This window comes from Chiroxiphia lanceolata, unplaced genomic scaffold (genome assembly GCF_009829145.1).
Source record: "Chiroxiphia lanceolata isolate bChiLan1 unplaced genomic scaffold, bChiLan1.pri scaffold_66_arrow_ctg1, whole genome shotgun sequence".
Classification (NCBI taxonomy): Eukaryota; Metazoa; Chordata; class Aves; order Passeriformes; family Pipridae; genus Chiroxiphia; species Chiroxiphia lanceolata.
The window spans coordinates 1-13,300 of NW_022476531.1; the positions used below are offsets into that span (position 1 = coordinate 1).

General features: G+C 63.9%; 1 protein-coding gene across 1 annotated transcript; it reads left to right on the top strand.

Moving 5' to 3' along the window:
- Positions 1 to 77: 77 nt before the first annotated feature.
- Positions 78 to 11,752, top strand: LOC116781822 (choline transporter-like protein 2; the record flags this gene model as incomplete). Its single annotated transcript, XM_032677587.1, is given in 25 exon segments — positions 78 to 186; positions 258 to 306; positions 416 to 489; positions 1,048 to 1,132; positions 1,228 to 1,312; positions 1,411 to 1,524; positions 1,791 to 1,851; positions 2,021 to 2,148; positions 2,326 to 2,388; positions 2,390 to 2,409; positions 2,649 to 2,761; positions 2,971 to 3,102; positions 3,284 to 3,383; positions 3,480 to 3,572; positions 3,830 to 3,914; positions 4,191 to 4,453; positions 4,537 to 4,631; positions 5,285 to 5,388; positions 5,764 to 5,837; positions 6,009 to 6,025; positions 6,028 to 6,078; positions 6,255 to 6,284; positions 6,287 to 6,342; positions 6,705 to 6,789; positions 9,281 to 11,752. Coding segments are annotated over 25 exon segments (2,193 nt in total), but the record flags the coding sequence as incomplete, so codon positions are not given.
- Between the last annotated feature and the right edge of the window lie 1,548 nt (positions 11,753 to 13,300).

The window sequence follows — 13,300 nt, forward strand, 5'->3', positions numbered from 1 at the left end:
TTTGGTGCTTCCCTGGGATTTCGGGTCTCCCCTGCCGCGACTCGGGGGCATTTTTGGACGGAACCACGTGGAAACAGGTTTTCCAAGGGAGGTGTTGTTTCTACGCCCGGGAAGTGGCTCCGCGGCAGGGAATCAGCGTCTGGAGATTGTTTTGCTCCCGGTTCCCCTTATCCTGCGTGCCCTGGGGTGAGGATGAGGAGGAGGAGGAGGAGGAGCCCCTTCCTCCCATCCCATCCCGTCCCTCTCCCTGCCCGCAGGAACGCCGCAGAAATACGACCCCACTTTCAAAGGTCCCATCTATGACAGGTAAGTGGAGCCCCCCCGGGGTCCCCAAACCCGGGGTCCCCAAGCCGGGGGTCCCCAAACCCGGGGTCCCCAAACCGGGGTCCCCAAACCTTCCTCTCCCCGCTGGCAGGGGCTGCACCGACATCATCTGCTGTGTCCTGCTGGTCGTGGCCATCGTGGGCTACGTGGTGGTCGGGGTCGTGGGTACGTGCCAGGGGTCAAGGGGGGGTTGGACCCTGTGCTGGGGTCTGGGGGCTCAGGGGGGGTTGGACCCTGTGCTGAGGGTCTGGGGGTTATGGGGGGGTTTGGTTGGACCCTGTGCTGAGGGTCTGGGGGCTCAGGGGGGTTGTACGCTGTGCTGAGGGTTGGGTCTGGGGGTTCAGGGGGGGTTGGACCCTGTGCTGAGGGTCGGGTTTGGGGGTTCAGGGGGGTTGGACCCTGTGGTGAGGGTTTGGGGGTTCAGGGGGGGTTGGACCCTGTGCTGAGGGTCTGGAGGTCAAGGGGTGTTTGGACCCTGTACTGAGGGTCTGGGGGCTCAGGGGGGGTTGGACCCTGTGCTGAGGGTCTGGGGGCTCAGGGGGGTTGGACCCTGTACTGAGGGTTGGGTTTGGGGCCTCAGGGGGGGTTTGGTTGGACCCTGTGCTGAGGGTTGGGTCTGGGGGCTCCGGGGGTTGCCCCCCATGCCGAGGGTCCCACCCCTCTGGAAGGGCTGTGGGGGCTGCAGTGACCCCCATGGCTCCAACCCCATCCTGTGCCCCCCAGCCTGGACCCACGGGGACCCCCGGAAGGTGATCCACCCCACCGACAGCCGCGGGCAGTTCTGTGGGCAGCAGGGGACCCCCAACGAGTGAGTGCCCGTCCTGTCACCCCAGAGACCCCCCGGGGAGCCCCCGGGGCACTGCGAGGGTCCCCCCAACCAGCTGATTTCGGTTCCTTTCGCAGGAAGAAGCCTTTCCTTTTCTACTTCGACATCGTCAAGTGCGCCAGCCCGCTGGTGCTGCTGGAGTTCCAGTGCCCCACCACGCAGGTACGGCCCGGACCCTCCGCCCCGAGGGGTCCCCACGGGGCACAGGGGGGGTCCTGCACCGTCACCTCCAACCCCCCCCGTGTCCTGCCCACCCCCAGATCTGCGTCAGCAAATGCCCCGACCGGTACCTGACGTACCTGACGGCCCACGGCGTGCCCGGAGACCTGGGGTACTACCGGAACTTCTGCGTCCCCACCTTCGACCCGCGCAAGGTGGGTGGCGGTGCCGGCGATCCGGTGGCGGTGCCGGTGCTCCGGTGGTGGTGCCAGTGTTCCAGTGGCAGTGCCGGTGCTCCGGTGGTGGTGCCGGCGATCCGGTGGCGGTGCCAGTGCTCCGGTGGTGGTGCCAGCATTCTGCTGGCGGTGCCGATGTTCTGATGGTGGTGCCGGCATTCCAGCGGCGGTCCCGGTGTTCCGGCGCCGTGGGGGCGATTCCCGCCCGGAGCGCTGACGGCCGTCGGTGTCCTTTTCCCCCCCAGGGTCCCATCGAGGTGCTGAAGGACAGGGAGTGCCCGGCCATGCTCATCCCCAGCACCCCATGTACGTCTGGAATTAGCGAGGAGCTCGTTAACGAGCTCATTAATGCTTCGCTCGCTCTGTCCCCGCTTCCATCGGGATGGTTTGGGGGTTGGAGGCTCCCATTTTGGGGTCCCGTGGGGGCTTTGGGCTGGTTGTCCCGGCTGAGCCGCCCCCTCCTCTCTGTCTCCAGTGGCACGGAGATGCTTCCCGGCCATCCAGGCTAAGAAGGGCGTCATCATGGTGGGCAACGAGACCACCTACGACGACGGCCGCGGGCACCGCAGGAACGTCACCGAGCTGCTGGAAGGGGCCAAGTGAGTCCGGGAGCCGCTTAACGAGCAGCTCCGTTCGTTAGCGCTGCTTTGCCCAACAAGGAATGAGTGGTTTCACCTGAGCCGGGGTCTGGTGTCTGCCGGAGATCCCGCACCGAAACCCGGATCCGTCCCCCCGGCTCCTCGGAGCTCCCGCTCCATCGCGTTTCCCGTTGCCTTGCAGGAAAGCCAACGTGTGCTGGAGACCCGGCAGTTGGCCATGAAGATCTTCGAGGATTACACGGTGGTCCTGGTACTGGATCATCATGTGAGCACGGCCCTCCCTCCCCACGGGCAGAGCCGGGTGCTGGGCCGGCACAAACGGGGCAAAACTCAGGGATTTCATGATTTCCCCCCGTGGTTTCTGTCGGGCAAAAGCGTGAGGGTGCCAGAGGAGGGGCTTTGCTCTGCTCCTCCTCGTGCTCCCTCTCCGCCACGGGTCCCACATTTGGGTGCCCTGTGGGTGGCACGGGGGGGCTGTGACACACCAGCACCTTCCTCCTGCAGAGGCCTCGTCATCGCCATGGTGGCCAGCCTCATCTTCATCGTCCTGCTGCGCTTCCTGGCCGGGATCATGGTCTGGGTCATGATCGTGATGGTGATCCTGGTGTTGGGATACGGTGAGCGGGGGGGATGGGAGCGCCTCCCTGGCTTTTCCCGACTTTCCACTCCCTATTTTAAGTGGGATTTGCCTCATGGAAGTTCACGCTCCGTGTCCTTCCAGGTGCCTTCCCCCTGAATGTCGGCGCTGGTGGGGTTGAGCGGAGCCCGCCGGCGTCCGGCTCCGCTTTTCCCTGAAAACAGGACAATCTCCTGCTTTTCCCCGCAGGAATCTTCCACTGTTACATGGAATACGCGAAGCTGAAAGGGGAGGCGGGTTCGGACGTGTCCCTGGTGGACCTGGGCTTTCAGACCGACCTGCGCGTCTACCTCCACCTGCGGCAGACGTGGCTGGCGTTCCGTGAGTGCCGGGGCGCGGGGAAGGGGCAGCACGGGGGGTTTTGGGGAGTCTCCTTGCGAAGGAGGGGCTTTGCCCCGTGCCGGATGTCCCTGGGGGGGAGCCAGGAGGGATTTTTCCCCGGAGAGGCAAAGGTGTTCTCGCGCCGTCCCCCATTCCCGGGGCTCCCCTTGTCCCCTGGCAGTGATCATCCTGTGCGTGGTGGAGCTGGTGATCGTCCTGCTGCTCATCTTCCTGCGCAAGAGGATCCTCATCGCCATCGCCCTCATCAAGGAGGCCAGCAGGTCTGGCCAGCCCTGCCCCACGGCCACTGCCCCTGTCCCATCCCGGCGGCTCCCAGTGCCCCGGCTTTAACCGCGGCGTGGCCGTCCCTCTCGCAGGGCCGTCGGTCACGTCATGTCCTCGCTGCTGTTCCCCCTGTGCACCTTCTTCCTGCTGTGCCTCTGCATCGCCTACTGGGCCAGCACCGCCGTGTATCCTTTGCTCCTCCCCTGCCCCGTGTCCCTGTTCCCCGGCAAAGACGCTGCCCGAGAGTCAGAGGTTTCCCCCGGGCACGGAACGGGATCCTCTGGCTCGGCAGCCACCTTAAATCTCTGAAGTTTAGCCCCAAACCAGCCCTGGGTGCAGGAGTGGAGGGGGGAGGTTGGTGGGAGTGGAGCAGAGGCTGGGTTGGGGGTTGGGGTTGGGGTTGGGGCTGGAAAACGGGCTCTCCTTAACGGCCACTCCGCAGCTTCCTGTCCACCTCCAACGAGGCCGTGTACAAGGTGTTCAACGAGTCCGCCTGCCCCTTCTCCGGGCAGACCTGCAGGCCGGAGGTGAGGGCACGGGGAACCTGGCGGAGACGAGACCCCTCATTGAGTGAGAAACATCCCGGTGTCTCTCGGAGCCCCCGTGCTCCTCCCCGGCGCAGTTCCAGCTTTCCGAGCCCGGCTGTGTCGGGTTGTTCTCCCTGAGGCACCGCGCGCCTGGAGCCGGTCTGAGCCGACCCTCCTGGAAGCTGAGCGGGATAACGACGTCTCTGAACGCTGGGGCTGCTCGGGGGGAAGAGGACACATCCCCGACCACCACTGACACCTCTGCTCTCCCCGCAGACCTTCAACACCAGCAACGTCACCAAGCTGTGCCCCGACGCCCAGTGCCTGTTCGCCTTCTACGGCGGTGAGACGGCCTATCACAAGTACCTCATCGTGCTGCAGTTCTTCAACGTCTTCATGTTCTTCTGGCTCGCCAACTTCGTCATCGCCCTGGGCCAGGTGACGCTGGCGGGCGCCTTCGCCTCCTACTACTGGGCCTTCAAGAAACCCGACGACATGCCGGCCTTCCCGCTCTTCTCCGCCTTCGGCCGCGCGCTCCGGTACGTCCCCGCGCGCGGGGGAGACCCCGGGCGGCTCCCGGAGGTTGTCCCCTTTCTAACGGGTCCGGGCGGTCCCGCCCCAGGTACCACACGGGCTCGCTGGCCTTCGGCGCGCTGGTCCTCGCCATCGTCCAGGTCATCAGGGTCACGCTGGAGTACCTGGACCACCGGCTCAAAGGTACCGGGGCTGCGATGGCCATGAGGGGACGGGCGAGGTCGGCCGCTCCCCGCGGCCCTCGGGGCCGGAGCTCGGGCTCGAGTCCAGGGGAATCGCTCCAGGGTTTCAGGGGAGGATCAGGGTTTTCCTCTTAGAGCCCTGTAGTCTCCTCTTTGTCCAAGAAAGGAAGAAATCCTTCCCTGGCAGGGTGGGGAGGCCCTGGCACGGGTTGCCCAGGGAAGCTGTGGCTGCCCCTGGATCCCTGGAAGCGTCCAAGGCCAGGCTGGACGGGGCTTGGAGCAACCTGTGCTGGTGGAAGGTGTCCCTGCCGGGACAGGACGAGCTCCCGGGTGCCTCCAACCCAAACCATTCCATAATTCGGGATTCTGGGAAGAGTTTCCCGGGGCAGGAGCCAAGGGACGTGCCGTGGCTCCGGGCTCAGCCAGCCCGCCCCGGGAGCCTGTGTGGGTGCCAGGGAAGTCTGTGCCGCGTTCATCGGGAAACGTAAACAGCGAGTGGGAGCGTGGGAAGAGCAGACTGGGCTCATCCCACTGTCTGCAGCCACGGGGAGCCTGAAAACAGGGCACGGGGGGGAGGCCGGGGTGGGGCGGTGGGACAAGGTCTCCACCAGGGACCTTGGAGTCGCTGCTGGTGCTGATTTTGGTGCCCTCCAGCCGCAGAGAACAAGTTTGCCAAGTTCCTCCTGAGCTGCCTCAAGTGCTGCTTCTGGTGCCTGGAAAAATTCATCAAATTCCTCAACAGGAACGCCTACATCATGGTGAGAGTCACCCCAAACTGACGCCCTCGGGGGGCCGGGCTGCCGTGGGGGCGTCTCGGCGCTCCCGGGGGTTTCCCTGGGCGGCTGTTGGGAATTGTGTCTGCCAACGTCACGGGAACGTGGAGCTCTGCAGCTGCTTGGCTGGCAAACCTTGATCTCAGCCACCTCATGTTGACTTTGGGAAGGACCCTCTGTGGGTGGGCGGGCTCAGCTCTGGGTCTCCGCGATGCCCGACCCGTCAGTGGGTGAGGAAGCACTTCCAGGGTGGGATTTACCAGAGACCTGCCCCGAGATGGGACTCGTTGCAACCCTCCCTCGGTGGTGACCTGGGTGCAGCCCCGTTTCTCCCTGCTCTGCCCCGTTTGTCCGCTCCAGATCGCGATCTACGGCACCAACTTCTGCACCTCGGCCCGCAACGCCTTCTTCCTGCTGATGAGGAACATCATCAGGTGAGATCCGGTGTCCAGGAGGGCTCTGCTCCGTTACTTCCGAGTCCTTCCCGCTGCCCGAGGTCACCCCCGGCCTGGCTCCCCGTCCTCGGGGAGCGTCCTCCCTCCCTCCCACGCTTCCATCGGGGTGGGGAGCGGATGTGGAGTCTCATCTCTCCCTCTCGTTTCCAGGGTGGCCGTGTTAGATAAGTCACGGATTTCCTCTTCTTCCTCGGGAAGCTCCTCATAGTGGGAAGCGTCGGTAAGCGCGGGCACTGGAAGCTCCTCCTCGGGACGTCCGGCTGCCGTAGCCGGTTGTGCCGTCCCAAAACCTCCCCTGAGGTCACCCCTCCCGTGTCCTGTGTTCTGCCTTCCCCACCCCACCCCTTCTGCCGCTGCCACCCCACCGCCGTGCCCATCCTGTGCTTGCTTTCCCAGGAATCCTCGCCTTCTTCTTCTTCACCCAGCGATAAAGCTGGTCCAGGACACGGCGCCGCCGCTGAATTACTACTGGGTCCCCATTCTGGTGAGCCGCCGTCTGGGGCCGGGGTGGCCCCTGAGCAAAGGGCAGCGATGCCCCAGGCGAGCCCCCTGCCCGCCCCCGGCGCCTCAAGGGCCGTCTTTGTTGGGTGTTTTTCCAACGAGCCCTTTGTTGGCCGCCGTTGGCCGCGCGCCCTCCCCGCGCTGCCCGCTTTGGCCTCCGGCCGCCGTCGTGCCTGTGGCCTTTTGTCCCCCCTCAGGCTGCTCTGAACAGTCCTGCCCTGTTCCCTTCTTCCCCTTCCCCTGGGGAATTTGGGATTCAGCGGTTTCCTCCTCCTCCTCCTCCTCCTCCCCCCGGCCGGGGCGCTCCGGGCTCCCCGTGGCGTGACCGCGCGGCGTCTCTTGCAGACGGTGATCGTGGGCTCCTACCTCATCGCCCACGGGTTCTTCAGCGTGTACGGCATGTGCGTGGACACCCTCTTCCTCTGCTTCTGTGAGTACCCACCCCGGGGGGGGGGACAAAACCTCTCCCTCCCTCCACGCTTGAGTTGGCCAGATTTGGGGGTTGGCTCCAAAATCCCCCTGGGGTTCTTTCCCTCCGTGTGGTTTTCTCCCGCTTTTTTTCCTTTCCTGACTCCTCACCTGCGTTCTCACCTGCTTCCCCCCGCCTGCTGCAGCTCCTGCCTCCCTCCTGCTCCTTCTCTTTTCGGTGCTTTTCGGTGGGATTAACCGCAGCTAACTTCAGTTTCCCTTTTCCCCCCTCTTTTTCCTCCTTTTCCGCCCCTCCTGTGTCTCTCGTTCTCCATCCTCCATCTCCGCCCTGTCTCTCTCTCTCTCCCCGGCTCTTCCGCTGCTTTTTTCACTCTCCCCCCTTCACGGCCGCTCCTTCCCGGGGTTGGAAAAGGTGAAGACCTGGAGAGGAACGATGGATCTCCCGAGAGGCCTTACTACATGTCCCCCGAGCTCAGCGAGATCCTGCTGAAGGGGCACCTCGAGCCTTCCAAAAGCGCCGATAGCCAAGGCTAGGGATGGCCAAGGCCGGGGGCCGGCGCCGTGTGCCGGGGGCGCCGCGGGACCCTCCCGGCCACCCCCAACCTGAGCAGCTTTTTGGTGCTGCTCTGTGCCCTGGGAGTCCTTCCAGGGTAGGGGGGTGCCGACCCTCAGTGCCCAGCCCGCCTTCCTGCCCAGTAACTCGCGTTCCCGCATCCAGAGAACCCACCCGGCACCACTGGGAGTTGGGGCCGGGACCAGCCGGGTCCCCACGGCCCAGAGATGTTTGTTCCTGACCACCAGGCGTGGGTGGGAGTGCCGGGAGTGCCGGCAGGAGGGAGGGATCTGCCGCGGCGGGACGGGGGTTTGTGGGACGGGCCGAGTGGGTTCCACCGCCCCAACCCGGTCTCTGGGCGCTCCCCTCTCCAAGAGCAGCGAAACTTCCCTGGCCCCTCCCCTGGCCCCTTTCCCGGCCCCCTTTCCTGGCCCCCTCTCTGTGCAAACCGCAGAACTCAGAAGGTTTCTGGGTGAGGCTGCAGAGCTTTGGTTTCTCACCTGCTGCTTCAGCACAAGGAGCCGCTGCCGGGGACTCCGGGGGTTCAGAGGGTCCCTCGTGGAGCTTTGGGTGCTGCAGGGGCTGGTCCTGGGAGCTGCTTTTCCCCTGGGAGGGGTCGAGTGGGTTGGTTTGGCCTCGGCCTGGTCCGGGCTCCCGCGGGCAGAGGCGCTGGAAGCTGTCACGAGTGGGGGGCTGTCGCGACGGGGGGGCTGTCACGACTTCCACGCTCTCCCAGGGCGCAGCTGGAGATGATTCCAGAGGCCATCCAGGCCCGGGGGGGGGGGCTGTAGGAAGGAAGAAGGAGCCTGTGGGGAAGGGAGGCGAGTCCCCACACAGGCTGTGGGGTCTGTGAGGGCGAGGTAGTGCTGGGGGAGCAGAGCGAGTGTCCCCAGTGGGATGGGGGGGGATCACAGGGGTGTGACCTCGGAGGGGAGAGAGATCAGCCCCCAAAGTGCTGGGAGGGGGGAGGTCACAGCCCCCCCCAAAAAACACAGCTGAGTTTTCTCCTCTGGACAGCCCAGAGCTGATCAGGATTTATAAAAGCAGCAGAGCCCCCCTCCCAGACCCCTGGGCAGCCAGAGCTGACCCCGAGCTGTGCCCTCCCAGGACGAGGCTGCGGCCTTAACGCTCCTGCTTCCATCCCAGAGGGACCCAAATCCCTCCCCAAACCCCCCCTGGGTGCCCTCGCTCTGCTCCGGGGCCCTCTGGGTTTGTTTGGGGTCCAGGGTGTTGTTTTCCCAAGATTTTCCAACCCCTTGATGCAGTGGCACGTTGGGTACGTTCCTTGTTGGGAATGCTGAGGGTGAATCCCAAGGGGAATTGCTTTGCATTGGTGTCCAGAGCCCCTGGGAAGAGCTGAGGGGACCTCCCCTCCCTGCAGGGGACCTCCCTTCCCTGCAAGGGACCTCCCTTCCCTCCAGGGGACCTCCCTTCCCTCCAGGGGACCTCTTTTCCCCAGGCTCTGTTCGACTTTCTCTCCCCGGAGTAACCAAACACCCGAATTTCCGCTTTCTCCCAAATCCCCGCGGGCCGTTCCTGGCACTCCTGGGAAGAGGGAGAGGGGGGAGCTTCGCGTGTTTGGTTGTGACAGAGGCAGAGAAGGGGGAAGCCCTCGGCGAGGGCAGAGACTTTGTTTGGTCCGGGGTGGTGGTGAGAGGATCCCTGGTGGTGAGAGGATCCCTGGTGGTCAGAGGATCCCCGGTGGTCAGAGGATCCCTGGTGGTCAGAGAATCCCCGGTGGTCAGAGGATCCCTGGTGGTCAGAGAATCCCCGGTGGTCAGAGGATCCCCGGTGGTCAGAGAATCCCCGGTGGTCAGAGGATCCCTGGTGGTCAGAGAATCCCCGGTGGTCAGAGGATCCCAGCCCGTGCTGGGAGCCCCCGCTGAGCCAGGCCCGTGTCTGCCCCGCCTGCGGGGCCGGGGGGGCTTTCTCTTGGCAGTGGAAGACCTGGAGCGGAACGACGGCTCGGCGGAGAAGCCCTACTTCATGTCCCCCGACCTGAGGAAGCTGCTCAAGAAGACCAACGCGGGGCAGGCGGACGCGTAGCCCCGTCCCGGCCTCCCCCGCCGCCCGTCCCGCCTGGAATTTGCCTTCCTGGACCTCGGACCGCTGGTTCCTCCCGCGAGGGGGGCTCGGGGAAACAGGGATCGTTGAGGATCCGGCCCCGGGGCGTCGCGTTGGTGACGGCGAGCGCCGGAGCTCATCGGTGCCGCTGCCGGCCCGGGGCTCTGGCAGGGGCAAAGTCCCTCCTCCCGGGGTGCCGGTGACTCCAAAACGAGCTCCGTTGGGTTTGATCCCGTTCCTTTATCCCGGCAAACGGGTGGCGTGGCCTCTGGCCCGGCCGTGCTCCGCGTTCCCTCGGCGCTCCGGCGGATCCGGGCGCGGAGGTGACGGGAGGACGAGCCGGGGGGGTCCGGGCGGCTCCTTGAGGGGGTTTTTCGGTCGTGGCCCCCCCCCAAAAATGTTGAGCTGCAGTTGGTGATTCCATCCGGAGAGCGGGAACGGGCTGGAATGGCCTCCCTGCTCCTGCCGCCCTCCGGGGACGTACCAGGGCCCTGTTTGGGGCCCCAACTAATTAATTCTTTTAGGAATAAGCTAATTAGTGCTTCTCTAGCTGCCTGTCGGGGGTGGGGGTGGAGGGCAGCAAGGGGTCCCCGGGCAGAATTGGGGGGTTGAGGCTCTGGCCTCAAGTTCCTGCACCTCCTCTCCAGGACCGGCGGCTTCCGCCGATTCCTCCCCAAAATCTGCGTCCCGGTATCCAAACCCCGGCAGTTTGGGGCAAACCCTTCCCCAGAGGCTTTGCCTTTTTGGGAGAGGGGGTGGTGGGTGGATCCGGGCGGGTTTTGGGTTCGTTTCGGGTGGTTTTAGCAAACCAGCACCTCGCTCCTGCCCAAGGGAAGGTCCAGAGCTTTGGCAGCTCCTGGCACGTGGGGGAGAAAGAAAGGGACTTTTGGGGGCTGAGAGGGGGCTAATTAACTCTAAAATACAACTAATTAACCCCAAATCATAACAGAATTACCCCCCCCCCCCCGGAGTCCCTCCAGCTTTTTATCCCGATTCCCTCACGATCTTTGGGGTTTGTGTCAGACGGGGGAACGTTTCTAGGGAATTATTCAGTACTTTGGGGGCTTTTTTGTATATTTTGCTTTTCTGAGGCGTTCTCGGTTCTCTAGTTGATATTTTGAGCTTTTCCCAGGAATTCTTGGGACAGGTTTTGGGCTCTGCTGCCGCCGGGCTGGGATCAAATGCTGTAATTTGCTTAAATCCCCCTTTTTTTCCCCCTTCCTGTCTCAGTGCAGGTGATCCACGCCCCGGGGTAGGGCTGGACAGGGAAGGGGAAGGGAAAGGTGAGGCCAGGAAAATGAAGGAAGAGGTAAAAATTAAAAAGGTGAAGGGAAAGTAAAAAAAAAATGAAGGGAGAGGTTAAAAACAAAAGGGAAAAAGTAACGGCGAAGCTCTGCAGGAAAAAGGTAAAATAAGGCTCTGTTTGGGGTAAGTGGGAATAATTCAGGGAATAACGACCGGGCTCGGTAACAATTCCAGCTTTTCCAGCACCTCCAGCCAGTGTTTCCTGCTGCTGGTCCTGAATTAACTCACTTTCTCCCCTCCCTGTGCAGGTTTTGGGGGGGTTTGGGTTCAGTTTCCGCTTGGAATGTCCCTGTCGGGGGTGAATTCCCTCTCATCCCTCCACTTCCAGCTGTTTTCTTCCCAAATCCAGACCCTTCGGGGGTGGAAACGCTGCTGGAAGCAGCCGAGGAGCATCAGGAACTCTCTTTACTCAGAAAGCCGAAACGCAGCGGGAACTGGGAGGGCTGGAAGTGGTGGAGGAGAGAAGGAATTTGGGAAAAACCGTGTTCTTGGGGACGCCGCCGGGCTGGCTCGGCTGCCTCCCGGCGAAGGCGGGACCTGAGAAGCAGAATTAAGGATTTTTAATTCCCAAGAAGCCCGGAGTGGTTTGTTGGGTTTTTTTTAAGCTGAAAACTGCACGTGCCGGGAGCTCCGGAGGAGGGAAATATTCCTGTCAGTCAGGCTTTTTTCGGGAGAGCTGAGAGCGAGGGCAGCTGTCCGGGGGGATTTTGGTGTCCGGAAAACCTTCACACTCCACAGCCTGGGCTCTTTCTTCCCAGAGCTTGCACTCGAGGCATTAAACAACCTGGTTTTTTTAGGAATAACAGTGCTTTTTGCTGCCTGGAAATGCAACTCCTGTCCCTACAACTCCTTCCCCGGATCGGGGGCCGGGCGAGGGGGGGAAAGAGAAAAAAAAAACCTCAAAAATGCTAAAACCCGCAGGGCTGGTGTTCTACACCAAAATACTCATTTTTTAAGCGCGTTTCTGAGGCATTAACGACGCTGGTGCTCCGGGGGGGGTCCGTCGGTGTCGCGACCAACAATAAAAAAGTGCCTGTTTGGAGCTCGCCTGGTCGTGTCCTTCCCTCCCACCTCAGGGCTCTGTGACCCATCCCAAAGGTTTTCACCCCAAAACAGCTGCAGGGAGCACACTTACTTCAGCTTTGGATTCAAAAAAAAAAAAAAGCAAAACACGTTTTTGAGGTCAAACCCCTCCGAGAAACGTGTTTTTGAGGTCAAACTCTCTCCAAAAAGAGGTGGTTTGAGGTCAGACCCCTCCAAAAGAGGCCTCTTTGAGGTCAAACCGCTCCAAAAGCCAGTCGTTTTGAGGTCAAAACCCTCTGAAAAAGGTGTTTTTGAGGTCAATCCCCCCTGAAAAAGCAGTCTTTGAAATCGTTTCCCTTGGTTCCTTGTCAGAGAAGAATCTTACCGCTGAGCGCCTCTGCTCAGGTCCCCCCGGGAGTTCCCTCAGGTGTGTCCCTTCAGGTCTGTCCCCTCAGGGGGGTTCCCTCAGGTCTGTCCCCTAAGGGTCCCCTCAGGTGTGTCCCTTCAGGTGTGTCACCTCAGGTCCGTCCCCTCAGGATCCCCTCAGGTGTGTCCCCTCAGGTGTGTCCCCTCAGGTGTGTCCCCTCAGGTGTGTCACCTCAGGTGTGTCCCCTCAGGTGTGTCCCCTCAGGGTCCCCTCAGGTGTGTCCCCTCAGGTGTGTCACCTCAGGTGCGTCCCCTCAGGTGTGTCCCCTCAGGTGTGTCCCCTCAGGGTCCCCTCAGGGTTCCCTCAGGTGTGTCCCCTCAGGTGTGTCCCCTCAGGTGTGTCCCCTCAGGTCCGTCCCCTCAGGTGTGTCCCCTCAGGGTCCCCTCAGGTCCCCTCAGGTGTGTCCCCTCAGGTGTGTTCCCTCAGGTCCGTCCCCTCAGGTGTGTCCCCTCAGGGGGTCCCCTCAGGTCTGTCCCCTCAGGGTCCTCTCAGGCCGCCCCCCCCCCGCACCGGCACGTTCCCGCCACCGCTCTCGGCCCCGCCCCCCGCCCCCCACCCTCCCTCCGCCCCCTCCCATTGGCCCCGCCTCCTGCCCATCACTCCCCTCCACCCTCTCCCATTGGTCTGCGCCCTCGCCCCTCCCCTCGGCCCGCCCCGCTCTCTGTTCATCACCCTCCCTCCGCCACTCCCATTGGCTCCGCCCACTGTCCGTCATCCCCCTCCGAGCTCTCCCATTGGCCCGCTCCCACCGCGCTCCTCCAGTGGCCCCGCCCCCCTTCCCGGCGCGCGCGCGCCCCCCAGCGGCGGCGGCCCCGCCCCCGCCGCAGTCCCGGCGCCGCCGCTCCGGCCCCGCTCCGGCCCCGCTCCCGGCCCCGCTCCCGGCCCCGCTCCGGCCCCTCCGGCCCCTCCCGGGCCCCCGCCGGCCGGGCCGGGCCGGGCCGCGCCCCCGAAGCACCGCCCCCGTAAGAGCCGTGCCCGCGCCGCGCGGGGATTGGGGAGGGAGAGGCGCCGGGCCGGGCGGGCCGGTCCGGGCCGGGCGGGGGCGGTGCCGGGGCGGGAGGAGCCGGGGTGTGCGGGGGAGAATGAGGCGGGTGGGGGGGGGCGGCGGGACGCGGTGACCCGGCCCCCGCCGTGTCCCTC